This window comes from Gallus gallus, chromosome 8 (assembly GCF_016699485.2).
Source record: "Gallus gallus isolate bGalGal1 chromosome 8, bGalGal1.mat.broiler.GRCg7b, whole genome shotgun sequence".
Lineage (NCBI taxonomy): Eukaryota > Metazoa > Chordata > Aves > Galliformes > Phasianidae > Gallus > Gallus gallus.
The window spans coordinates 24,831,168-24,857,370 of NC_052539.1; the positions used below are offsets into that span (position 1 = coordinate 24,831,168).

Sequence of the window (26,203 nt, forward strand, 5' to 3'; positions counted from 1 at the left end):
ATGACCTCACTGGGGCTGTAGCGTACAAACCCTGAGCACGTCCCATTTGGGAACACCTGCATCTGCCCCACCTTTGAGGAGCATTTCCTCTGACAAGCACCTCATCCCTGATGCGGACTGCTTTCAGCCACAGGATGTGCTGGAGAGAGCAGAAAACAGCCCAGGCGTGAGATACGGTGGAGGGACATCCAGAAACACCACCCAGAAGCACCCACATGCGCTGTACCCATCACTGCACACCGAGGGGAGATGCTGATGTCTGCAGTACGGATCCACGGCACCCACACCAGTACAGATGGGGAGCACGGAGAAGGTTTGTTACAAATACGGCTGTATTTGGGGGCAGTTGCTATGTTCAGGAATTCAGCAGTCGACAGGATTACTTCCAGCCCATCAGCAAACAGCGTTGCTTTCCCGAAAGTAGAGGCACCAGAGAGAAAACAAATGGAAGCAGGTGTGGGAATAGTTACGGAGCATAAGAAGTGCATTCCTGAGCCAAATGGACAGATTGAGAGACAGAGGAAAACTGATGGGAAGGAAAACGGCTGCCTACCACCCAGATCTCAGGCGTGGGGATGAGGGGGAGGTTGGGCTCAGGCTTTGTTTCACCATCCCCATTTCAGCAGCTGTGTTAGCGCTGAACCTGGGGCAAGGGTCACATTTCCAACCTGAGTTTGCTACAGCAGCACGAGCCCAACCACAGCAATGACCATGAGCAGCCCAGCCAAAATGCAGATGCTGATGAAGATGATGTCACTGGTGTCCTGGCTCTTGGTTTCGTGGGCATCCATCGCTCCCGCCCCCCTCTGCTGCACATCCACCATGTTTTCTGCCTGGCTCAGCCTGTGCGGGTCGGGGCCGGCAATGAGGGACACGGAGGCTTCCTTCCTCTTGGGCTCACACTGCACCTCGTACCGGTGGATGTCCTCTTGGCCGCCCGCCGAGAAGTCGATGTAGAGCGTGCTGACAATGACGGACGTGTTGTTTCGTCTCTGCAAGACAAGGCTTGAGGCTCCTCAGGGCTCATCTCCACAGGCTTGTGGAGACAGCTCTGAGCGTCCAGCTGACAGCAAAGCAGCCCAGCATCTACCGGGAGGATGGGAGAGAGGCCAGCTCACAGCTGGTGTGACCAACACAAGGTCATGGAATCAAAGAACCATTAAGGTTGGAAAAGACCTCTAAGATCTCCCAGTCCAACCCCAACCCCTCCCCACCAACCACATCCCTCAGTGCCACATCAGTCCCAGAACACCTGCAGGGACGGTGACCCCACCACTCCCTGGGCATCCTGGGCCAGTGCATCACTGCTCTTGCTGAGAACTTTTTCCCCCCCAGCATCCAACCTGAACCTCCCCGTAGGAAGAGAAGAGGTGAGCCCACCGCCCAGCTTGCTTTGTAGGAAGGTTTGCCAAACCCTCACCTGGGACTCAGTGCCACACGTGTCGAACCGGGTGTGTATCCTGAAGTGCGAACCGACCACTTGAGCCACGCAGGAGGGCACCCCCAAATACACCTTGTTCCTCTGCAGCTGGGCCAGGGCCTGCACGGGGATCTGGATGTGGAAGTCCGTCCGCGTGCAGCTGACGTTCATGGGCACGACTGTCAGGACCAACAGTGAGACACGGGGCCAGCTGTCACCACTGCCACCTTTATGCTTGCTGTCCCCATGACACGCAGTGGTTTAGCCCTGCCTCACACTGGGTCTGTGCACTGTGGGGTCCCAGGCACTGGACAAACCCCATCACTTTGAGCAGAAAGCAATGGGTGCAGGAAAAAATCAGGGAGGAAAAAATGCCCCTCTCCTTTAAAGTCCGTCCTCGCTGAGCTCAAACCAAGCACTTGGGCAGTAATGAATTATTGAATTATTCCAACTCCCTCTGAACGTCGGCCTTATGAAACTGGTAGGATGCAATAAAATCAATACGAGAAAACAGTGTCACTTTGCTACACTTAGTGCATTATAAAAAACCATTAGAAGATTTACCAAATAACTCGAGTGCATTAGATGAAGAGGAGGAGGAGGAGAAAATGGATCCTCTCTCCTTGCATGAAGGCTCTCATTCCAATGGCCATAAATCACACACACCCTGCCCAAGTCACCTCGTGGGCCCAGACAAAAGGAAAATATCTACAGGAATGAAGAGTTACGGAGACTGAGATGCCCCTTTCTCGTATTTCTGTGGTCCTGGGAATGACACACAGCCCACTGGGTTGCCTGGTACAAACCTTACCCCTCTCTGGCCTGTAAAGGCTTAGGACATAGCTCCATCCCCTCTCAGTCCCATGGCTACACACTCCAAAATCCCTTCTGCTGCTCTCCATATGACATATGATTCTGCTGCTGAGGGATTTAAGCTCCTGCACCCGGCTCAGCTGCTGCAGCTCCAGTGCTGCCGTACCAGCAGCAATGCAGGCAGGGTGCTGGGCTGGTTCCACGGACCCCAGGCTCATCCTGTGCTGAGTGCAGGCATGAATCGTGCCCATTGTACGGGTCAGCTCAGATGTAATTACCTTGAAACACAGCAAACGTGGCACTGAGGTGCAATGGCACCAACACAGAATGGCTGAGTTATGGAAAGTGGTTTTGATGCATGAGAGGGTACCCCAATGCCTGGCCGCCTCCGCTCAGACTTTCACCCCTCTGTCCCCATCCATTGGAACTAGATGACCTTTAATGGTCCCTTCCAACTCAAACAATTCTACGATTCAATGAAAAAAATCCCACGGCTCTTAAACTCACTGAGATGAATGGATGCCTTACCTCCGACGTAGGCAAGGGAGAAGCCCCGCTTGGCCGTGCTGCGGTCCGTGTGGAGCACCAGCAGCAGCTGATGGCTGCGAGAGGTGACAGGCACTGTGCTCTCCCTCCCACACCACGTCCCCAGCAGGGAGGCGTTCTCAGCTCCGCCATCGAAGGCATCCAGGCGGTCGTAGTCACAGCCGCTGGTCAGGCTGCTCCGAGCCTCCAGCTCCAGGTCCAAGAAGAAGACTTTGATGCGGTAGCCTGGGGGCAGCTGGATGCTCCACTGACACTGGAGGTTGTTGGGGTAGAAGTTGGGGTACTGAGGGCTGGAGAAGTTTCCCTTGATGGTGGTGTAGACTTCCTGGCACTCACCTGCTTAGGGAGAAAGCAGGGATGGGGGAGGAAAGGATAACTGAAGTCTCCCTGCTGATGAGTGCTCATTTGTTTTGTTGCTAAAAGCCTGTTCTACCCTCCGTCTCACTGCTACTTAGTGTCTGGCCAACGGTCACCCAAAAGTTTTAGGGAATGGCAGCATCTGATGGGGCCAAGGCCACGGGCACAGAACATCCCAAGCTGGAAGGGACCCACAAGGATCACAGAGCCCAATTCCTGGCTCTGCACCGAACCACCCGAACCCTACGCCTGAGAGCAACACCCCATCCCCACACCCTTCCCACCGTCCCCCAAACCCCGCACCTGAGTAGAAATGGGCTTTGAAGCCCCTGCCCACGATGTTGAAGTCTGATTTGAAGAGGATGAAGAGGTGTCGGGTGGAGGAGACGGTGCGGGGCGGGCGGGTGCTACCGCAGTAGCGACCCAGGTGGGGGGCAGCAGCGGTGGGGCCATCGAAAAGGGCCACATAGTCGAAGCCACAGCCTTGGCTGCCCTCTACTTGGAAGTCAGCAAAGACCAGAGTGAGGGGCCCATCAGTCGCCCTGATGCTCCAGTGGCACTCTGCGTCATTGGGGTAGCTCTCGGGGTACCGCGGGCTGGTGATCTCCCCAGACAGCCCCGTCAGTTGCCCACCACACGCATCTGCAGGGAGGTACAGCCGCATTGAGGTCAGGGAGCGGATGGACACAGATGGACACCCTCATGGCCACCCCCTTCCCCACTACCTTTGTGGTAGGTGGCGGCAAAGCCACGCTTGGCCACATGCCGGTCGGAGCGGAAGACCACAGCCATGACGTGCCAGGCAGAGGCAAAAGGCGGTGGGGCACTGCGGCCACAGAAGGTGCCCAGGAGGTTGCCCTGGTCCCGGGATGCCCCGTTGTAGACTTGGAGATAGTCGTAAGCGCAGGCGGCGTGGTACTCCAGCTCAAAGTGGCTGAAGGAGAGCAGGACGGAGGAGCCCTCGGCCACCACGATCAGCCAGGTGCACTCCGTCTCGTAGGGGTACGGCCCCGGGAAATTGGGGCTGGAGAAGTTGCCAGAGGGTGCTGAGAGCACCCCGCCACATTTGATGCCTGATGACAGGAAAAAGGAGTGGGAGGCAGATGTGATGAACCCCTTCCAGGAAATGCCTGAAGAGATGGCGGGCAGCGGGACTGGACTATACGGGGTGCACAGCACCATCTCCATCCCACCACAGCTCCTTCCTAACACCAGCGCTGCCAAAATACCATCCAGCCCTAGAAGAGGTGTCCAGGGAGACCTGCAGTACGCGCGTCCTCCCCACTGCCATCTTTCCCTCTGTGTAACTTCCTCCTCCACCCCCAGCAGCCCTGCTGAGTGATGGGCTCCCACACTTGACCATTTCCATGAGCTCGTCCTGCTGGGCCACCTACAGCTCAGTGTCAGTATCTATTTCCTGCTGGGAAAAAGAAAGTAAAGAGGAAGTTTTAAGAGAGCAGTGGTTACACCCTGGCTGGTTCTCAGCCAGAAACATACTCTCCTTTTCCCAGAAGCTCCAGGGGGGAAAATCCAGCACCTGCAGACAAGGCAGCATGGCTAAGGCAGCCCCATCCCCAGTCCCATGCCAGGGGGGCAGCTGCAGCATCCTGCCCCACAGAGCCTCTGGGCAGGAGGTGCTACTCAGCTCCCCGATTACAGGGGCTCTCAAGAGAGGTGTTAAATATAGGGTTAGCCCACGGGCTGCCCATCCCTTCAGCTTTTTGACACCTGCTCGAAACACTCCATACAGGCAAAGGTGGTGTCGGTGAATTCAGGATAGGAGATACAGGGATGAAGGGTTCGATGTGCTTCACAATGAGCTGTGCATGTAGGGATTGATTTTCTAATGAAATCTTTATACTGAGACACGGTTATAATGAAATAAGGCAGGGAGGGAGCCAGGCTTGGGTGAATATGCTGCACAGCGGGCACAGACATCGCATCTGGGAGGGGAGCAGGCCCTGTGCAGCCTATGGGGAACACGTGCTGGTTCCCAAACATGGCTGCATGCTCACTGCCATCAATCTGGGCCAAGCATGTGCAAATCAATACTCAGCCATTGCACACTGCTGTCCATTATGCTTGCTGGTGTGGTGACCTGGCAAGGGAGGGAGCAGTGGATGCGCACAGTGCTGCACTGTGAGCAGATCTGGTGTGCACGTGTGCACGAGCAGCAGTGCTGGTGGATCTCTGTGCCTCGCTAATTACCAGCGATAGGCAATCAAACCACACAGGACTGTGCTAAAAGCCCGGTGTGCTTGGAATTCACACCTGAGAGGGAATCCCGCAGGAGGGGTGGGTCACTGAGCATGGGGTGCCGGGGCTGCTCTGCATTTAGGGGAGGGATATTGCCAGCTGGCTGAAACAACCGGCCGAGCTGTCCCACCCCGATGCCACGGAGTGCTGTGGCCTGTGCCAGGGGTCACACTGTACACATAACACGTGGGTTTTGTTGCACACACAGCAAGCAGCACACACGTACATACAAACACATACATATACACCGACGTGTACGTATGTATATACGCGTGTGGGACTCCAGAAGCTAACAAACCCTTCAGCAAAGCGCCTACAACCACAAGGCAACGCCCACCTACCGCCTAAAATAAGCATGACCGAGGACTCCCCACCCCACCTACCTGCACACACAGTGCTGCCGAGCCATCCCCGGCCCCGCTATGCACAGAACCTTACCTCCACTCGGGGCCACCCCGAGCACCGTGCAGAGCAGGGCCAGAACCTGCATGCAGCCCACAGCCCCGCGCCCCATCCTGCTGTCACCACCACCTGAGCATCTCTCCGGAGCCGTCTGTCCGAGAGGGAAAAAATAAATACGGGGAGAAATAAATAAAAAGCGGGAGGGCTGCAGAATTAATAGTGGGATGAATAATTCATGGCTTGTTTGAATTAAGAGCAGCGAGGTAACTTGATCTATTCCTCCCTTCCTTCACTCGGTTTTAATGATCTGGATCAAATGTCCCAAGGATTTACACTATAGCAGATACCTTGTCAATACACTATATTTAGAAGAGATATTAATGCTTCAGATATGGTGTATAATGGCAGTAAGTCTGGGCTGACAATACGCCCTTAAGGGGCCATGAAAATAATTTAGTTTGCCAGGCAAGACAGCAAACCAAAATGGGAATTTCAGGCTCACCACGGAAAAGTACCTGAGGAATTAACGTGATTTATACTGCAGCACAAGCCAACTGTTGATAAAAGCTGGAGACACCGACAGCATCCCAGCCTTGGGCTTCCTCCTGCCTGCCAGCAGCACAGCGCCTTCGCAGCCCATGCTGCACACAGCCACGGAGGCCTGGCAAAATAAAGCCAGGCGTGGGAGAGACCTCTGCTTGAAAAAGGCACCTCGCAGGCGGTGGGGAAAGCAGCAGCCAGTGCCTCCCAGTCTCAGCCGGGGAGATGAGCTGCGTTTATTAATTAAACAATGAGGATCGATGCCCGAGACGTTTCCTGTGGATTAATGATGGGCTGGGAGGAGCCGATGGCCCGAGGTGCTGCTAAGGACCATTAACGCCAACTGGCCATTAATTCCCAGGAAACGCTCCATGCCAAGGTCATTAATGCCTGTATTTACGTATGGGTAATAACAATAATGTTTGGCTGGGCTCCCTGCCCCTGCCCGGCCTCACTGGAGCCATGCAGACCTGGTTGGCACCAGACACACATCCCACTGATGGCACGTCCACCTCCATGGAGCTCAATTAGCTGGTGCCAAATGAGCTGGGAGGGAAAGGATCCGTCCCCACACCGTATCGAGGTGCCATCAGGAGCAAGACCCCAACCAGGGCAGTTCTCCTGCCCCACACAGCCCACACATCCACCAAGAAGCTGCACGGCTCACCCAGCACAGACCTCCCAGTAACACCAGCCTTCCTCCGCCATCGTCCTCAGCACACTGACACCTATGTGGCCGCTCATCTCCATCCCTCCAGCTGCGCTCCATGTCAGCAGTACCCCTGGGAGATGGGGAGCACGGAGGGGGCCGGGGCTGTGCAGCACACCAGCTGTGACCCCATAGTGGGGAAAGGCATCCATCAGCCTCGGGCACATTCACCCGCTCCTGACCTGGGGATGGCAATTCCCTGGCTGGGCCCGAGTCCAGGCAACGCCATCCGTCAGCAGAGCAGAGGGGACAGGAGGGAGGGGGGGGGAGGATGAGAACAGCAGTAATGGTGATGAGAAGCCAGGCAGCACTTCACAAACGGCTCTGGGTCAGCCCTGAGTGCTGTGGCTCAGGATGGAGAGATGGTGGGGTGTTGTGTTTTTCCCCTGCTGTATGAGGGCTCCCTGAACTCCTTGGTGGGCAGATGTATAAAATCACGAGTCAAAAAGGCATCGGATCCATTTAAACAGAAAGGATGCGCTCAGGACCACGAGTCGTCAAGAGGAGATCAAAGTTTTAAACACGGCCCCCAAGGAGGAAAAAGGAATTATTTAGGCAGGGAATAATGAGATGAAATTAAGAAGGCATTTAGGCTGCCCATGAGGAAGAAAGGAAGCAAAGCTCCTATCCCCAGCCCAGCACTGTGGGGTCTCATGGGGTGGGGGGGCTCAGTGTCCCTGTGACCTTTGCTGGGGTGGCCAAAGCAGCCCAGCCCCCCCCAGGACACGCAGCAGCAGCAGCCTGCCTTCTCCCTGGAGTGCAGAAGGACCTCCCAGAGCCCTCCATCCCACCTCTGCCCAGCAGTGCCCTCTGCAACGGGCTGTCCCCACGGGCCAGGAGGAGGGGGACCCGTGGCACATTGACATCCAGCATGGAAAAATGACAAAAGGACAGCGGGGGGAGGGGAAAGAAGGGCAGAAAACGCAGCCCAAAGTGCAGCGGGCTGTTTAAAGGCCCCTTTGGGTTCATCCCGCCAAGGACACGGTCTCCCCTACAGAGAATTTCTCACAGCCCCCATCCCCCCCCCGGCACAGCAAAGAGGGCCGTCGGCTGCACGTCGGCTCCCCCCGCTGCCCCACAGGCTGCCTTTGCAGGATTGCAACCCGCAGCACTCACAGCTTGCTCCGTCTCTCACCACCCTCCCTTTTAGCCACGAACAAAGACGGGAGGCTTCGCAGCAGAACGGCCGGACCAGCTGGGTAGGGTTTAACCATTGTGGCCCATATGTGCTGAAATACCCAGACATATTGGGGTTGAGCTTAAAGGAACAGGCCCAGCTTTTGCTTGGAAACGCGTTGCTTCGCCGAAGCGAGCGTGAAGTTTCACCTCAGGCCTTTGCTGAAGGCTTTGTGGGTTTTCAGCAGTATCTCCAACAGGCAGGATGCTCAAAACCTTATTTACATATACCTCTTGCTTTCAGAGTACGTAACGCCAGAGGAAAATACTTCCTGTGTTCCCAGCTAGGAACAAAATAGTGCGAGCAATGAGAGAAGGCAGCTCTGTATCAGCCCCAGACACGGTTTGGATAGGCACTGAGTTTGCCTCAGACCTAATGTGGGCAACATCACTGCATCCGTGCTCCAGGCTACGGGAACGGCCCTCGGTCTGATGAAGTTGGCTTTAAAAGCTGCATCCCTTCTGGACCCAGTCCAGGCGTTCGGTAACCGGAGCCAAACCTCACGGCAGCGAGGGGAACCCACGCCGTTTAAGGCCGTGCCACGCACTGTAAACACGCACCTTTGTGCGACTGCAAAGAACTCCTTGTGGTTTAGTGGCAGCTGTGGCAGACGGTGTCTGTGGGGCCCGGGCTGCTCGCAGCTCTGATTCTGCACCACGTGAAGGGCAGGCAGGCCCTGAGCTGAGATCCAGCCCTGCTACAGATCCCGGCCTCACAAAAACCGAGAGCTCTCCCACGCCCAAGTGGTACAGCTAACATCAGTGTATTTACTCACCAAACGTGCACGTATTATTACGAGCCAGCAAAAGGTGACAGAGCCTCACTGCAAAAAGGAGTCAAAAACGTCGTCAACATCAGCCCATCCTCCACGTGATCTCATCAGTGCCACTCCTGGAGCAAAGGCAAAGCTCAAACAGCAGACAGTGCCATCAGTTGCTGCCTGCAGGACCTCATGCAGGTACCCACACGGCGTCCCAATGTGAAGCAGAGCCATCCGTGTGAGCAGTACGTGCCCCCCGTGCAAGGAGTATCATTCCTAATAGGTGATAAATAGATAGGAGTGATGATGCATCATCATCTGCCACCGCCATGGAAACCCTGTGAAATCCCAACACGGGATGAACAAGGAATGAATGGCAAAACAGAAAGGTGTGCCAAAAGGGTACAAGTGCAGGTGCAGCTAGTAAGCACTGTGGTCTAAGAGGTAAGAGAGTGGAGAGAGGATAACTCAGATCAAAGGCAGAAGCACTGTGCACTACAAGGAAGGGGATGGAGTGCCCTGCTGTGCCCTATAGGGCCGTACCCCAGCAAAGCACAGTGAAGCTTTCACTCCTCTCGTGTTGTTCTTACATGCTCAGGGGTGCTCAGGCCAATTTCGCTCTGTGAATTTCACCCTGTGACAGAAAGAAACAGATGTTTTTTTGAAAATAACTTCAATTTAATGGACCGGGACTCTCACACAACACTGAGGGGACATGGAAAGCAGACAACCATCTTTCCTGACAGACAGCAGCTACAACCCTGATGCTTCCTCAGACTTATAGGACGTTCTCCTTCTCCCTCCAGACAGCACTGCAAGGGTTAAGGTTCAGCACAGGCAATGCAAACCCCCCTGAAACACGTGTAATTCCACCCTCACATATAGGTGGTCTTTTTTTTGGTACATGGCTGGAAAGGCTCTTTTCAGAGAGCAGCATCTCCATCCCCATATTAGCGCATTAAAGTGCAACTGAGGCACGGGGAGGCTGAAGAGACCTGCCTGGCATCACCCAGCAAGATAATGACACTGAAACAAACCCCACAGACTCCAGAGGGTCAGGCAGTGCTCTGCTGTTCCCATCGCCTCATTATCTTCTCCCCAAGGATTAAATCTCTCTGGGGTACATCTAACAGGGCACAGTATCACTGCGTACTAACATGAACTGCAAAGCAAGACATTGGTCTCCCTATTACAGCAGAGGTGCACACTTGGATGCTTCTTCATATCCTTAAGAGGTGCCTCTCAAAATTGCACGTAAGGACTCCCACTAAAATGACTGTGCTGCTCCTCGAGGTATGGGTGGTCACAGCAGCCACTCTGGAAGGCCACCTGATCTTTAAAACACTCAAGATTGAGAATCATACTGGAAAATATATTTGATCCAAAGGCCTACAAAACTACAGGCATAAGGATCTCAGTCTACTGAGATGACTGATTCTGAGCAATGTCTTTTGACAGGATGTCCAGGTCTTGGCCTGAGGTTCCTCGGCTCAGGAATGCTTTGCTAAAAGACAAAACAGGAATCTTCTTCAATTCCTGCAGCTTTCAGATATCTGTTCATATCTTCAGTGAACGCAGAAGAGCCACAGATTAATACAAATGGCTTTCTTCGGCAGGAATTTATTACTGTCCTTATCAAGTCTTCATTGAGGCGACCAATGTAGGTGTTTTCCTGATAGCTCCAAGGAAGATTTTCCTTGGAAGTTTCCTGAAAAGGCAAAAAAGGACAGTAAGGACAACCAATTGCTTACAGCTGAATCTCCTTCTTCCCCTCAGAGTACTGCCTGGAATATTTTTCACCCTTAGGACTCCAACCTGGATAGCAGTGATCCATCCCAAGACCTGCGCTCCTCTTGTGAAGGCCAGATAAAATACTTCCCTATCACTGGATCTGGCCACTGAGCCAAGCAAAACTGAGTGTAACTACTGCCAAGTAACACTGCAGGATCTTCTCCTTTGGGAACCACTACCCAGCAGGCCTTTTCGATTCCCAAGTCTTCAGTCCCAATTCTATTCCTCCCCATTGCCTCTTCCACTCCCCCAAGCCCCCTTCAGTTCCATCTCCCTTGCCGAAGCAACTGACTAAAACCCTGCTCCAGACACAGCTTTGATCCCATGAGCAATGTTAGATCCCATGACATTAGATCTAACAGGACCCCCTACTGCTATTAATTAGAAGCAGAAGGTGTTTAGATCTGATGGTGACGGGCAGCAGAGCAAACTGCTGGGACAGACACACAGAATCCTAAAAGGCAAGATGCACCACTCAGCCCTGGAATACAACAAACCTGTTAAGAGAGGAGAGATGCGTATGTAGGGCAGGCTGTGTTGACAGGGGTCAGAAAGGGTCAGATGGGTTTCTCACAGCCCTTCACTGGGTTGAATTTCAAGAGCCTCTCAGGCTCTGGAGAAAGCTCTGTCCTGGGAAGAGCATCTAACCTACGTCACCAGAGGCCATTACTGATCACACACCTACAGAGCAGTTGAGGGGATGCCTAAGCACAAGTACTTTTCCTCTATATCCAAACTCAACTTGCCAAGACCATATGTGGAACATAATGTATGAGGCGGATCCACCACGAGATACAAAAAATGATTCATCTGAGAAGCTAAAAATGCAATGGGATTCATTCCCTTAGCATAAATAATTCTATCTGTATCTTCCCTGCAATGAATCCTCATTTCTGAGGGAAATAATTCTCATCTACCAGATCTGTGCAGAACACAGGCAACTCTGGGACCAAATGAGAACAAAAAAAAGACTGCTCAAAACATAAGACCACTGAGAGGTATGCCCTCATCCCATGGATTTGGCACAGAAAATCATTTTACAGAGGGGGGCACAACTTTAGAGAGTTTAAAAATGGGTCAACTGGGGGGAGAAAAATCACAGGGAAGTTGGTGCTAACGTACTAGAATCAGAGAGATGCAGTCATGAGCAACAAATGGAAGGCACTGGTATTAGGAAAGGAGAAATAGCTTATTTGCTGTGAGGATCCTAAAGTAAATCTTTCTTGGCATAGATGCTTAGGTGCAGCAACAACTGTCTGAAGTGGAGGGGGAAATGATCGACAGTGAATATGAATCAGTGGGTCCTTCCTGACAGAAGAAGTGCCAATGGGGTTGAAGAGGGACAAGCAGAGAGGGCCGCTTCCCTGAAATCCTTCAGGCTGCATGCAGCACGAGGAATGTTTAGTAGATCCAAGAACAGCAGCAAATGGATCAACAACAGCCTCGATGGCTGGGAAAGAATTAGCACCAGACTGACAGAAAAGGTTCACCCAGCACAACAGAACAGTCACACAAATGTACTTGATATTCACTTATTTACCTGGCTTAGGACATAAAATATCCTGATGTTCCAGTATCGAGCCAGATCCTGGAGAAGAGGTTTCAAATATATTTTTTCAAATGTACAAAAGCAGCCAACAAGAGTTACAAAGGTTTCATCCTCTTCATCATCCGTTATGGACTGGAGAATGGGAAGCATTGGTGCAAGACCAGTGCCAGAAGCCAGCATGAGGAGTTCTCCGTGCTAACAATGGAACAGAGAATTCTGAGTTAACCATCATGACTGGAATGACCTGTGCTCACTGCCAGTTCCTCCTTACTGCCACGCTGCTAAAGGGTCCCTAGAGAAAGGAAAACAGATCAGGACATGAACTGGTACATACAAGTCTTCAAATGTGTTTTTCTGTAAACCCCATCAAGGACTACAGATAGCACTTCCAGGATTTATACATCAAACTTAATGAAACTGGATCATATCCAAACAAACACTCATCCTAACTTTAGTTACAGTTCAACTGTACACTTTGCTGACCCACTGTTGGTTGTTTTCTTGCTGGAAAAGATTGCTGTTTATTTTGGGTGCTGCAAAATACAATCCTGAAGGTGCACTGGAGGGAATGGTTTCTTCTCCACCTTGATCTACACATCATCCTGGCACATTATCTCACTTATTTCAAAGACCTACCAGTGCAGCACCCAGTGCTTCCCACCCGCTGCATGGAGATGTGCATTCATTTACCTGCACCCAAGGAGGCCCACAATGGGGACAGCTCTTCTATAGTCGTTCTTGCTATAGAGCTTCTTGCTAAAGATTCCTCAGGTACTCTGCAAACTACATGCACAAGGATCACCCAGCCAGCCCCTGAATGAGTCACTTCTAGGCAGGGCTGCAATGTTTTGTCCCAAATGACCTGGAAGCTTTTAAGAACAGAAGTGAACAGCAGCCTAACAAAGCAGGGAGGATATTCCAGGAAGCAGAACACCACCGTTCTACACGGAGCTTGGCCAATGGGATTTTACAGCCCTACTTTTGTTGGATGTTTAAAATTAATTAAAAAAAAAAAGAGAGAGAAAAGGAAGGCTTTGGGATCTTAATGACCTATGTTTCAATTCTGCTTCTCGTTTGAAAGGTCAGAATTAAGTAACGAAATTAGTGTGCGTCAGAAGCCTTCCCTGAAACTGGATCTGCCTTTCTTTGCACAGAGCCCGGTATCAGCTGATGGGAATCAACATTTGCAGAGCGTCTGGGGGATGTGACACCTCACCGGAGCTGCTGTAGTTCAGGGAACACCCAGGAGAGGAAAAGATCAACACCTCTTTTTCACTCGTGCTCAGTCACAAAATAGCAGCATTGCTCAAACAAGGCAAAAACAATCCACACTCATTGCTGGGGCAGAATAAATCTCCTTTGTTAAAGGCATGCAAGTGATGAACAGAGAGCCTTGCTAATTTTCCAGTCTCCCACCCACCTCCTTCTCCTCTTCCCTCTTACATATGCTGCAGTTCAATAAGGTGTACTTTCCCCAATTGGCTGCTAATGCTGCAGCACTGTACAATACCCAGGAAGTCCCTAAAATAATCATGAAAACAGTAATCAAATTGATGTCTTCCCTTTGGATTATTAAACAGAGCTGGCTGCCACGAGCTGAAACATCCTACGTCTCTTAGGAAACTAACCTTATTAGGTCGATATGGGAACCCTCCAAAGGGCCCACGCCAAAAGGCCGTGTCTCCTTCTTTCCAAGTCTTTATGTATTGTGACATGAGCCCAGCTTCGTAGCACTAATAAAAAACAGGGCACAAAAGAAAAGGATAAATTACACCCTGCTGGAAACTTTCCCAGCTTAAAGTCAATTATAAAGTTATCTACATTTAAACAAGAAGGGGGCAAAAAAAAAAAAAACCACCCCATTTCATGCATTTAAAAAGAAAGAAAGATCGTTCTATTTGAAAAATAATTCAAAAGTTATACCCAAAACAAAGGCATTTAAATTAAATCACATTGGATTCATTCCAGCTTGACTGCAATGTAAACACAACCCACTCCTATGCAGTCTGAATTTCCAAAACTGGAAGAAGCTTATCAAAGTTCTTGCTTACAAAGCACGTGGAGAAGAGCACCTTGAATGCAAAGCACAGCCTGAGCCTCCAAGCATTCCCCAAACCTCAGGGTGTGGGATCTGTAAATGCCCTCCGGGTACCGATAGTTACACAAACACTGCATAGCTCTCCCTTTGTTTCAGTCTCTCCAATGCTATGTTGATGCAATTAGTGACCCAACCAGAGGCTTCTCATGTATAAAACTGTTCTCAGAACAGGTCATCTGGATGTCTTTTTGTTTTCAAAAAAATCCGTTGCTTTGGGCTTCACAGAAGGAAAGTGTTAGCCAAAAAAAATGCTTTACTTTCCACTGGGCACACAAAAACATTATTATTTCAGCTTTTCCTCATAGGAACGCTAACCTCACTTGTGACTGATAAGAAAGGGTGAGTGCTTGTGCAAAAAGAATCACAGAATGGTTTGGGACTGGGTAGTCTTTAAGGTACCCTCCAACCCCTGCTGCAGGCTGGCTGCCACCCCCAGACCAGGCGGCCCAGAGTCCCACCCAAGCAGCCTTATTGCTGTATGTAATGTGCCATAGGTATCTGCATGTCCTACTTGTATGACACCTTGATGTTGACAAGGAAGAGAGTACATGCAAAAGAACTGTCAATGTCTATGGGATCTGCTCAGAGAACAACAGCTGGCCCAGCCCACAGGAGCAGATAAGCCTAACGGCTATGGCAGACAACTGGTCTTGCACAGAGGCGATGCCACTGATAAGCCTGAGGAAAAGCAACACAGCCAAAGGTCAAAAGATGGAATGCCATACAAGCCTTCCAAGCCTTCAGCCCACATAACTGAGAGAAGGGTGTCTGGAAGTATTTCCTGCACTGGACAAAAGCCCAGCTCCACACCCCAGTGCATGGACTGGCCACCAAGCAGCACTGCAGGCAAACAGAACTGATGAACCACAGAGAAGCTAAGGACAAGAGCGAGTGAGTCTGTGCCTGCAAGCAAGGTCAGCTAACAGAGAGCACAGATACTCCTCCCTGGTAACAAGCTCACTTAAATGAGATATCCGAGGTATTAAGATCTATTAGCACCGGTTGTGATACCGAAGGCAAACACATCACATGCACACATGCAGACTCTGCACTGCTGTCAGAAACACTGCATGCTCAGAGGGCTCCGGGCGGGTACTGCATCTCATGCAAAGAAGTGCTGCAAAGGAACAGTATTTGATCCCTACCTTCTTTAGGAATGCATATGGGAATCCAAGACAAGAGGAGAAAAGTCAACCCCTCTTTATGACCCATTCCCAATGGACCACGGCAATGGTAACTAAAGCAATCCTTCTTTCACCAAAATTATGTCCGAAAAATCAAAGTAAGCAGTGACTGAGTGGGCTTAAAATGATTTTTTTCTAAATAGAAAGAAAAAATAATTATCTCCTGGGGGGAAACTTCTACGCTCAGTTTTACATGGGAGAGAAACCCTAACATTATAAAATCATTCAAAAAGAGGGTTATGCTCCGTAAATGGCAACTCCTTCACTCTTAACTGTAGTATCATAAATGCAACGCTGTAATAACAGGAGACAGAAGGGTTTGAACAGCGCTTGGATTGCATAGTAATAATAATAATATACTACTTCCCAAAATTGCTTGAATAGTGTGAAATACACCACAGCCTACAGAGTGAGTTATAAAAATGGCTGCTTTGCACTGGGTGTTACCAACCTCCTTTGTCACTGCCGGAGAGTAACTATAGCTCCCTTTGGGATGAAAGGCTCTATAGAAAGGAAAGGTGTCATTACAATCATTACTATTATTATTGAAATGCAAAACCTGTGAGTAGCAAGCAAGCATACGTGAGATTTCACAGCCGACTTGTGAATGTATCCTATTAATACGAGTCAAATGCAACATTTCTCTCCCCTACCACACACCAATTGCCAGAAGAATGGTGACATGACCCTCCCACAGGTATCTTATACAAGCTACACTCATTTCTAAAGAACAGGGCAAACATTTGAACACACAGTGCATAATAGACCTCCAGAACATGGAATCCTGGAAGGCTGGCAGAGGACAAACGGCCATTTCCAGGCAGCCGCCCAGGACACCCACATTCTGTGTGTCACACCCACACTGCAGCCTGCATCTGCCCCGAGGAATCACTACTGACATACAAACAGCGTCAGAAAGGACTCTTCCCTTGGGTATCCTCCACGCAAATGGGAAAGGCAGAACGAAATCAGGGACAAGGAATGGGCATCTCTTCCCACAGCAGCAACTGCAAGGCTCCAGAGAGGCCCTAATGTTTAGTAGGGATTGTGCTGTGAAGCACTTGTTTGTGTGTCACCTTCCTCTGCTTCCAGCTTCATGGAGGGGAAAAAAAGCAGCAATTTTCATCAGCAAAGCACAACAGCTTCAGAACAACAGAGAAACAGTCCGTGAGGGATTTGACAGAGCCTTCCCTTGAAGTGCTGACAGCGTGCCTGGTTCCTAAAAGCAAACACAGTTCCCAGCACCTCAGACTCTAATCTATATCGCATAGACTGACTTACTTTTATTAGAACTTCAAAGTAACCTTCTGCATTCCCTGGGCTAATGGGAGTGTAGGCTCGCTGGACCTCCAAACCATTCACCACTCCTCTGAGGAAAGAAATACAGGAAACCCCTGTAAGGTGTGTCATTGACAGACATTACCAACACTCCTGCTTTTCTCTGGGGAGATCAGGCAGCGCCGAGGGAGGCAGCAGAACCCCTCCTCGGTGGCTCAGCCTGTGCACAGCTGCAAAACACTCCCCTGTGAGAGGTACAAATCCGTGGGGAACATAACTTATAACACAGCTATTGTTTTCCTGGTGGTGGCCCCAGCTGTACCCCACATTCAGCTCTTGCACGCATCCCTGCAAGGAGGTTTGGGAAAAGTGGCAGAGGGGAGAGAAAACGCTCTCTTGTGTGCTGCTCCTTTTGTTCTGGGCTATACCTTTTTTTTGTGTGTTTGGACAGCATCTGGCCGTTAAATAACAAAAGTCGGGGCACAGCCTTAAGTCAAGCTCTTGTCAATGTTCACTGTATCTCCCTGCAAGCCTTCTCTTCCCATGCAATATATCCACACTGCACTTCACTGCTGACTGCAGTCATTGACACAAGTGGCCAAACGCTTTCCTCTGCTGCACCGCATGAGAGGGCTGCAGGGAAAGCAGCCAGCCAGCTGCGTACATCAGCTGTTAACGCACCACTAACGTCAACAGATACAGATCAATGGCATCATAACACGACTTCTGCTTTCTGGCAATGATCACCACAGATGGCAGGGGGAGAAACTTCTCCCAGGCGGCCCCTTTCTGGCGAGCCATTAACTGCACAAGGGGGGGGGGGTGTTTTCCTAGAAATCAGTCAGGAAAGGCCCGGACAACAGAAGTAACACCGCTGGTGCTGAGTTACTGCGTGATACAGAGCCTAAGAGAGCAGCTCCGGGCTGAGCACAGCTCATTGTCCTCCCCGCAGCACGCAGCAGTAAGCCATCTCCTGCGACGCCCGTTCTCCGAGCTCTGCTTTCTGCCACGCATTGTTCCCGTCCGTCACACCCAGCTCCTTCCGACCCGCCGACACGAGGACAAAGCTGAAGGGAAACCAGAGCCCTGCAATGGCTTCTGCCATAGAATGAGCCGAGCTAACGAGCTCACGGGGCCTCGCCTGTCTCACCGCACGGCCACGCAGCCGCGATGTGCCCGGTGCGAAGGCTTTGTCTGCGGACAAAAAGCTGTGGATGGGGTTACGTAATGCAGGCTGTTTAAGCAGCACGGAGAACAATACCTTAACACGAGGTGTTGTCCCAAACCCAATCGCAGGCTGCCATTTCCCGGTAATTCAAACCTGCACTGGTAGGTGTCCTCTGTTAGCTGCCGCACCCAGCTTAGGCTGAATGCAGTAAACGCATCTGGACTGAGCTCTGAATTACCGCTCTGCAAGAACAACAACAAATAATTACTCGCTCAGATGACGCCCTTTGTTACTTCACTTCTCTCTGGAAGCAAACCGCAGCGCCGCTCCAGCGCTGGAGGCGCCCGGGGCTCCCCGAGGGCGGGCACAGCCGTCAGCTCCGCGCTGACCCCCCGCGCCCCTCGGCCGCCCCCCCTCAGCCACACGCCCGCAGCTCAGAGCGCGGCCCGGGAGTGCCGCCTGGGGGTGCCGCGACGCCGCGCTGACCTCCCCGCGCCCCTCCACGAGGAGGCCTTTGTCTCGCGCCGCTCTGGCCCGCTCCCATCGCGCGAGCTGCTGCTCATACACGTCGTACACGCACGGCTGGCAGCCGCCGCCGCAGCACTGCGATGGAGAGGGCTCCCGGGGCTTGAGAGCCCGCCACTCCTCCTCGCTCCCGCTCATGGCCAGCAGCACGGAGCCGCTCGGCCCGGAGGACGCCTCCGCGCCCCGAGGGGCCCCAACCGCCCTCCGAGGGCGGCTCTACCCGCCCCCTCCACTCCCCCCCCCCCCGTCCCAGCACGGCACCGCGCGCCGCACCGCCGCGGCATTTATCGACCTTCTCTCCTCCCCGCGGAGCTCTCCCATTGGCCACGTCGGCCGTCACTCACGCCGCGATCCCGCCCCCCCGCTCTCCCGCCGGCCCGCGGCAAGATGGCGGCAGTGGAAGCCATGGCGCTGAGGCCCGTGGTGCTGAGGCGGGCGCCGGCTCACAGCCGCGGCATCCTCACCCGCCCCGGGCCGCCCCGTCCCCGCGGGCCGCTGCCCCGCACCCCCTGGACCACCCGCGGGCCGCCGCCGGACCAGCTGGCCCGGGTGGTGGAGCGGCGGCCGGTGCGCGAGCAGGTGGAGCTGGACACCGTCACGTACGCGGGCCGGCAGTACTTCGTGCCCGGCCTGGCCCGGCCGCGCTTCCCGCCCTGGGACCGCGGCTGGAGGGAGCCCTGGCACAGCCCCGGGCCGCGCTACGAGGACATGCCGCTGCGCAAGGAGCGCGGCTGCTTCATCTGCCACCAGCGGGTCCGCATGCTGGAAGGTACCCGCGCTGTGCGGAGCCCGGAGCAGCCCCGGCCGGGGTGGCCTCAGCGCGGGGTCTGGAGCGCTGCGTCCGGGATGTGGCCCTCAGGGCAGGAGGGGCGCGGATCTGGTGGAGTGCGGCCGCAAAAATGGCCCCAGGGATGGAACAGCGCCACAGTGACGGGCCGAGAGTTGGGGCTGTGCTGCCTGGAGATGAGGGGGCTCCGGGGAGACCCGAGGGCAGCCTGTCAGTGCTCCAAGGGGGGCTGTGAGAACGAAGGGGACAGACTTGAGTGGGTTCTGCTGTGCCGAGATGAGGGGAAATGGCTTCAAACTGAAACAAGGGAGATGTGCCATCCCTGAAGACACCCAGGCCAGGCTGGATGGGGCTCTGAGCGCCTCATGGAGCTGTGGGTGCCCACATTCAGTGCAAGGAATGGGACCAGATGGCCTTTAAGGGTCCTTTCCAACTCAAGCAATTTTATGATTCCATGAACCCCTCCATCAGCCCGCTGCACTGCACACCCACTGCCAACCTGCCTGGTGGCCTCATTCATAGAGTCATTAAAGTTGGAAAAGCCCTTAAGATCACCAAGTCCAACCCCAGCCCATCCCCACCGTGCCCACTGACTGTGTCCCTCAGTGCAACAGCTGCCCTTAAACACCTCTGGGACAGTGACTCCACCGCTTTCCCAGGCAGCCTGTACCAACACCCCTCCACTCCCTCTGATACGAATTTTTTCCTAATATCCAGCCTGAAGAAAATTCACACCTGTGTGTGTTTTTACTTTTGTTTCGAGGGGTTCGGCAGGCGCAGTGGCTCACCAAGACGAAGCTGGTGCAAGGCTTACCTGCAAAGGTGCTCAGCATCGCCGAGAACCCAGCATACCAGCTCCAGGAGCAGGAGGAGGCCGTGCACCGTGCCGTTGCACATGCACGGCTCTGGGAGACTACAGAAGTTTCCCCCAGAAGAGAAAAATACTGGTATGTGTTCACTTGGGCTTTGGTGTAAAGCCGTTCATCAATGGGAACCAGAGGCTGTAACACTACAAGGAAAATTCGCACATGGAGCTGCTGTAGAGAGAGCCATGGTGCAAAACTGTCAGAGCCTTTGTCACCTTGTAAACAAAGCAAAACAATGCTGGTCTGGAGGTTGGCAGTAGTAGCAACGTTACACCTACTTCTTGTAGGCCAAGGACTGCGTTCTGCTTAAGATCAAGTTTTAGCTGATGCGGAATGTCGGTTTTTAAAATAAGTAATGCTAAGCATTACCTCTGCCAACTTGGAACAGGGCTGGTTTGCTGGGTATTAATTTGAAATCTGTGTTAGCAATAACGTTTTATAGCATTCATATCCCAGAAGCATCTGCCTGCCATCAGCACAACATGTTTACTTCATGTGACCGTTCTTTTTTCCTCTAACTCTAAAGCCCTGTACTGTTTGAAGACTTGATACATTTGTGCCGGTCAATGTCAGTGAAGTATCCTTCCCTGGCTAGAAGAATGCTGGCTCGAAACTACCGGATTGCAGCTACGTGGGAAAGAGGTTGGTTGCTGCTGTGCTTGAAAGCAGTTGGCTCTTTTCCTTATCACGAGAGGGGTAACAAAGGCACTCAAAAGCTAAAGACTTAAAAAGAACAGAACGATTTCTAGAACCAGTTGTTGATTCGGTAGCTCTGCGTGGATAGGCAGCCTTGACCGTTGGCAGGGTCCTTGCCCTGAGGAGATTACTGAGGTGTTAGGCAATACCAACAAGGTGGTGGGAGAAGAGAACCAAGTGTCTTAAAACTGCTTGCTTATTTTTGGCATCCAAATCTGTATAGTGATCTTTCTAAATATGCTTAGTTAACAAGCTAACACCAGTAATCAACACTGCTGCTTTAGAAAAAGAACCTACGGCTGTGCTGTTATTTAACGTCAGTCTGGAGGTGAGGGGAAGAAGGAGCCTTGTAGAACAAAGGGCTGCAAGAGTGCTGTTGCCCAGAAGCAAACGTATGCCTCTACCCGATGTTGTTTTAGCCATGTTTGAATACAGTCTGATTTCCCTTCCCAGAATCCACCCTCCTTCAGATCCGTGGCCTGAATGGAATACTTATGAACTCTATGACCCCAATACCACCCGTAGCCTCCAAGGAAGAGATACTGGCCACAAAAGACCATGTTCTGGAGACCTTCTATCCCATCTCTCCTACAATTGACCTTCAGGAAGTGAATGTGTACCAAGAGCTCAATGACACAGGCAAGTCTAGCAGGAGGTGGCAGTTTCCTAGCAGTCCTTGCCTTTCTGCCACGCGGCTCTGGGGAGGGGGAGGGTGGGAATGGGGCAGTGGGTGTGCAGTGGGGGCACTCCACACCGGTGGTAGTACTGTGGAGAAAAAAGCGGGCAGATTGCTTTAACAGATCCCGAAGATAAGGGAGAAAACATTGGCTCTGCAGTCTCTTACTGAGCAATTTCTGATGTGGTTATCTGCCTTTTAGGTTTCAAAGATGGTTATCCGTACTCTCATCCTCACACTCTGTATTTCCTGGAATCGGCCAACAAGCGTCCTAACAGGTTCAGACCAGAACAGCTCCGTGCTAAAATGCTGATGTTTGCTTTTGGCAACGCACTGGCAAAGGCGAAGGTGCTGTATGGGGTATGTATTGGAGACTGCTGCTGTCTTGCTGGGCCTTTGTTCTTTCCCTAGCACCACAGCCAGCGGGAAGGGTTGTGGAATTCCCTTGCTGTAGCATGTTAGAATAGTTTTCAAAGCTGTACTGGGGATACTGTATCATAGCTTCCCACTACAGAGGTCTTAGTCCAACCTTCAGGTATGGCTGCTGCTATCTGCTGATCCAGAACACCACCTCAGCAGTGAGCACGTTCATGATGCGACATGCACTGAGGTGGTAATAGGTAGGAGCCAGGGAGAAGGTTTAACTGTAAAACTCTAACCCTTCCCACATCTCAGTATGCAAATTGATACTTCATTGCTGGCTGAAGGAGGAATTTTAATTAAAATACCAAATCTACATTCAAAACTTGTTTGACTAGAGTAATTTTCTGGGCAAGGTAACAATACATTTATTAAAATCTTGGCTTTAAACCAAGAAGAATATGCAGAATCAGCAACTACTCATACAACTTCTGTGGTAGCTGGCTTTTTAAACGTTCTCCTCCCCTTCTTTCCTAGAATGATCCCCAGGTTTTGGAGCAGCCAATAGTGGTGCAGAGCGTTGGCACAGATGGCCAGCTCTTCCAATTCTTGGTGTTCCAATTAAATACAACAGACCTCGTGTCTAATGATGGCATAAAGAATCTAGTCTGGATCGACTCTGATCAGAATCTGTATGAAAGTGCCCAGTGTGTTCCAGAAGTCAAGAAGAGAGTGGTTACAGTAAGTGAACGGGGGCAAAGCACTCCTGGGCTGGGAATGGTCCTCGGTGTACAACACCTCCACCTCTGCCAGAGGTCTGGGAGCTGACACGGAGCTGTGGTGTGGGTTTTACACCAGCTGAGGGGACTGACGCTGGCACTGGCCCCGTTCTTACAGGAGAGCCTTAAGCAGGTGTTACTGCCAGGGAGTATTTGTACTGCTGCTGTACCGCATAGCATACAAGCCACATGCCAAGCTTAATATGAACTCCTACATAAAGATATCCCCATCTGTAATCTACCATCTCATAGTATGCTTGTTTGAAATCAACTTGCGCTCTGACGAAGGAAGAGCTTACATGCAACTGTCAGCTTCACTGCAGAGTAAATAGAGCATGGTGCTGTCAGCCCCGCTTACACGGGGAGGGCGTCTCAGGTGGATGGGCAAGGCGTTCATGCTGCCTGAGATTTATAGCAGTGGGAGTAGCTCCACACAAACCCACCTTGGGGGGGGGAGGGAGGGGAGGGAGAGCGCAGTTTGGAAGGCACCACCTTTGAAGCCTTATTCAGGCGTATTGAAAGCCGTTGTTTGTCTACATTAATCACTTCACTGCAAACTGAGCATCCGTGTCTTTTCTCTGCAGAAGCCCACTGGAATATATGGCTTACAGCCAGAAACATTCAAGAAGTTTCTGGCACTGTATCTGCATGGAACTGTGTGAAATTCAGCTCAAATGAAAATCCTTCACCAACTGTACCTGCTGCTTCTCTTTGCCAGAACCATCGCGCAGCGAGAGAAAGGTGGACTGACGTACTTTCAGAAATAAATTATGTTGCTGCAGAAAGTAAATTTCTTTTTTTTTAAACCAAATTGTGCCTGAAGAAAGTTTAATTTGAGGCGCTCGCCTCTGTGAGGTTACACAGTGATCAAGTGCATCCTCCTGGATGTTTCCACGGTTACCTAGCAGGAACATAAACCAGTAGTGGTTCTTTTGCGCAGCTGCTGTGCTCTGTGTGCTTTTGCACAGACGAACCTATTTTCAGAGTACCTGTGAGTGCAGTGTGCATGGGAGGTACCCGAGGAGCTTGAAGAGGGGAGCCTGAGTCACGCCTTTCTCCTTCTGTGTGGGTTTTACTTTGCTTTGCTCTTGGGTGCGTTGGGGTGTCGTGCTGCCCTGCGCTTCGTTCCCAAAGTACTTCGTCAGGGAGACAGGTTTGCTGAACCTGCAGAGCTGCGGTTCTTTTACCCCTCCCAGTACCGATCAGGAGAAGTATCCATTTTGGGAAAGCGCTGTGGAGCGTAGCATGGAACTTTGGTGCCTGGTAACTGGCACTGGCTGCTAAAAACACAAAGCATTTATCCGTGCCACACAGAGCGAGCTGAGCAGGAAGCGTGTTCTCCTAAAATGGGGGGATTAAGTATGTCTTTTTTGTAAGATGAAGGTTGAATTAGCTCCGACCAAATGTAAAATGTTTTCCAGTTCTGCACTGTTACCCTTCAGCGCATGGGAAGGAGTGGGACAGCCTGCGCTATTTTAAGGAGTGGAAGAGCACGTACATTTCCAAGAAATTCGTATCACGTCAGTCTCTCATGTCAGAGGCTGGTCTGTGCTTTGTGATCTCGTCTGACCATCTGGATGAACACCTCCGTGGTGTGCTCCAGTCCCGGGCTATCAAACAGCTCCGCTCTGCAGATTTCAGAAAACAGATCCTCGCTCGTCAAACTTGAGATCAGCTGTTGGGCTCAATGAATTGGGATGCATCTTCTGTGAGTTAAATTAATAAATCCCTCAATAGTTGGGAGAAAATGCTTGAAAGAGGAATAATCTAGTAAGTGTTGCATTGATCTGAATTATGTAAATTCCGCCTGTTCAAAGGGCTGCTCAATTCAGCTCATCTGTTTAAATGTGTAATTTGCACCCGGCTATTTGGGAACGTCTTTTAAGAGTTGTGCTTTGCAGAGGCTGTTCCAGGTGGTGGTTCCGTCTCTTCAGGCTCGTTGGCTCTCTGCTATGCGGTGGGGGCCCTGCAGAACAGCTGGAAGTGACATCTCTCACCCTTCCTGCCGTGGGTCATCGCCCGGCGCAGGGAGGCAGCCCTGCTGAGCAGCCAGCCCTGCACTCAGCCGCGCTCGCATTCCTGAGCGGAACAGCTTTGCAAAGGAAGCTGTTAAAAGATCGGTTGTGGTGAAGAGGGGGCACGAAGAGAGAGATGAAACACCTCTCACGCTCCTGGTAGGCTGGGCAGCCCGTGGAGACGGTCTGCATGGGAAAGAACCAAAGTCCCTTCAGCTGCTTTTACCGCCCCACAAAGAAATCACTGCTAGGAAAGGCAGCAGGAGAAAAGAAACAGCGAGGCTGGAGTCCTGCCTGCACCAGGAGTTACAGACAAAGCACGGGGAGGGATGGAGGAGGGCAGAACAAAGGCAGTTTTGAAAAATGATGGCAGCAGTAAAACATCGGACACTCAGCGGGGAAATGAGGTGACTTCAGGTAGTGGCTTTGGTCGCTCAGAAGCCACGTGAGCTGAGGGGGCTGCTGTGCCAGCCCCGGTTTGTGCTCGTGTTGCCGGGGGTGTGGCAGCCCCGTGCCCTGGGTGAGCTCTGAGGTCCCAGAGGGAGGTCGGGTGGGCAGAGCCGGGCTCCGGGGGTGGCTGAACCCTGCTGCGGGTGTCCTGTGGGTGCTGCCACAGCACTGCGTGCAGTCCAGCGGACCCACGCGTTCCTCCGGTGTCACCCGCTGGAATCGAGCCGGAGCTGGGAATGGGGCGCAGAGGCACATCTGGGCGGGCATCAATAAGTCATAAAGGCTCGTCAGCAGCTAAACGGCATTACCTCAGCACGGCCCGAGAAGCAGACATTAACATTTCATGAACGGCAGTCGGGAAGCAGAACGTGGGAGAACATGCTGGCTGTGCCGCCAGGGAGAGCTGCAAGAAGAGCTCCTGCTCCCTCCATTAGGAGCAGCCGCCAGCACCGCCACCCTGCCGAGCTGCTCCCGGGATCCTCTTGTCTCCAGGAGCTGCACAGGCTGCTCCCACTCAGTGCAGCGGGCACTCAGGGCACGGGGCATTGCGTGCCGAGTCCCTCGCTGCTGCTCGAGAAGAGGACTGTTTCTCCAGCACTGCTTTCCCCTGGCTCAGGCCCAGCATGGGCCCGACATCCGGGGGCTGTTAGCGGTGCCAGCGAGTACAGACTGTACCTGGCTGGAGCCCCTGCTTGCTCACCTCCTCCTTCGATTTAATGAGCACCGACGTGGGAGACAATTATCCCTGGGGCCGGGCTTGGGAGGCTGCTGAGGAAGGAGCTCGGCAGCTCTCAGTGCCGTGCTGAAAGAAACAATCCGAGAGCCGGTGAGCACGAGGGTCCCTACACCTCGGGGGACAGGGAGCAGAAACCTGCCTTTCTAGCCCCACAGAGTGCTTCTGTGCACCCCCAGGCCCTCACGTGGCTCTGCCATGGGGAGCTATCAATCAGGTGCCCGTCAGCACCCTTAGTGCCTGCACCACGCGGCCCCATCTGCAGTAC

General features: G+C 52.3%; 3 protein-coding genes across 13 annotated transcripts; 1 reads left to right on the plus strand and 2 right to left on the minus strand.

Annotated features, from left to right (window-relative positions):
* Nucleotides 1–314: 314 nt before the first annotated feature.
* Nucleotides 315–9,654, minus strand: CDCP2 (CUB domain containing protein 2). Of its 7 annotated transcripts, none has more exons than XM_025153206.2 (8): nt 9,571–9,630; nt 8,996–9,043; nt 5,831–5,945; nt 3,862–4,209; nt 3,440–3,778; nt 2,762–3,115; nt 1,421–1,599; nt 315–992 (listed from the first exon to the last, which is right to left on the minus strand). In XM_025153206.2, exons 3-8 carry the CDS (start codon nt 5,904–5,906, stop codon nt 678–680), a joined length of 1,611 nt encoding a protein of 536 aa, XP_025008974.2. In that variant the 5' UTR covers nt 5,907–5,945; nt 8,996–9,043; nt 9,571–9,630; the 3' UTR covers nt 315–677. The 7 variants fall into 7 exon arrangements, with proteins under 7 accessions (XP_025008974.2, XP_025008973.2, XP_040561168.1 ...); XM_025153205.2 differs by having other exon boundaries at nt 9,524–9,624; XM_040705234.1 differs by having other exon boundaries at nt 3,862–5,945; nt 8,996–9,111; nt 9,524–9,654.
* Nucleotides 9,637–18,971, minus strand: LOC112529965 (NADH-cytochrome b5 reductase-like). Of its 4 annotated transcripts, none has more exons than XM_046944920.1 (6): nt 18,847–18,971; nt 18,142–18,290; nt 16,884–16,971; nt 13,949–14,053; nt 12,312–12,515; nt 9,637–10,688 (listed from the first exon to the last, which is right to left on the minus strand). In XM_046944920.1, the coding sequence occupies exons 1-6, from the start codon at nt 18,892–18,894 to the stop codon at nt 10,485–10,487; spliced, it is 798 nt and encodes a 265-aa protein (XP_046800876.1). In that variant the 5' UTR covers nt 18,895–18,971; the 3' UTR covers nt 9,637–10,484. The 4 variants fall into 4 exon arrangements, with proteins under 4 accessions (XP_046800876.1, XP_046800875.1, XP_040561171.1 ...); XM_046944919.1 differs by having other exon boundaries at nt 18,835–18,971; XM_040705237.2 differs by lacking the exons at nt 16,884–16,971; nt 18,847–18,971 and adding exons at nt 16,054–16,105; nt 18,535–18,779.
* MRPL37 (mitochondrial ribosomal protein L37) lies at nt 18,937–24,445 on the plus strand. 2 transcript variants are annotated; one of them, XR_001467886.4, is made up of 8 exons: nt 18,937–19,342; nt 20,124–20,307; nt 20,753–20,868; nt 21,376–21,561; nt 21,801–21,958; nt 22,496–22,699; nt 23,322–23,478; nt 24,159–24,445. XR_001467886.4 is itself a non-coding variant. In NM_001081505.2 (7 exons), exons 1-7 carry the CDS (start codon nt 18,961–18,963, stop codon nt 23,397–23,399), a joined length of 1,308 nt encoding a protein of 435 aa, NP_001074974.1. In that variant the 5' UTR covers nt 18,937–18,960; the 3' UTR covers nt 23,400–23,548. The 2 variants fall into 2 exon arrangements, 1 of the variants encoding a protein (NP_001074974.1); NM_001081505.2 differs by lacking the exon at nt 24,159–24,445 and having other exon boundaries at nt 23,322–23,548.
* The last annotated feature ends 1,758 nt before the right edge of the window (nt 24,446–26,203 follow it).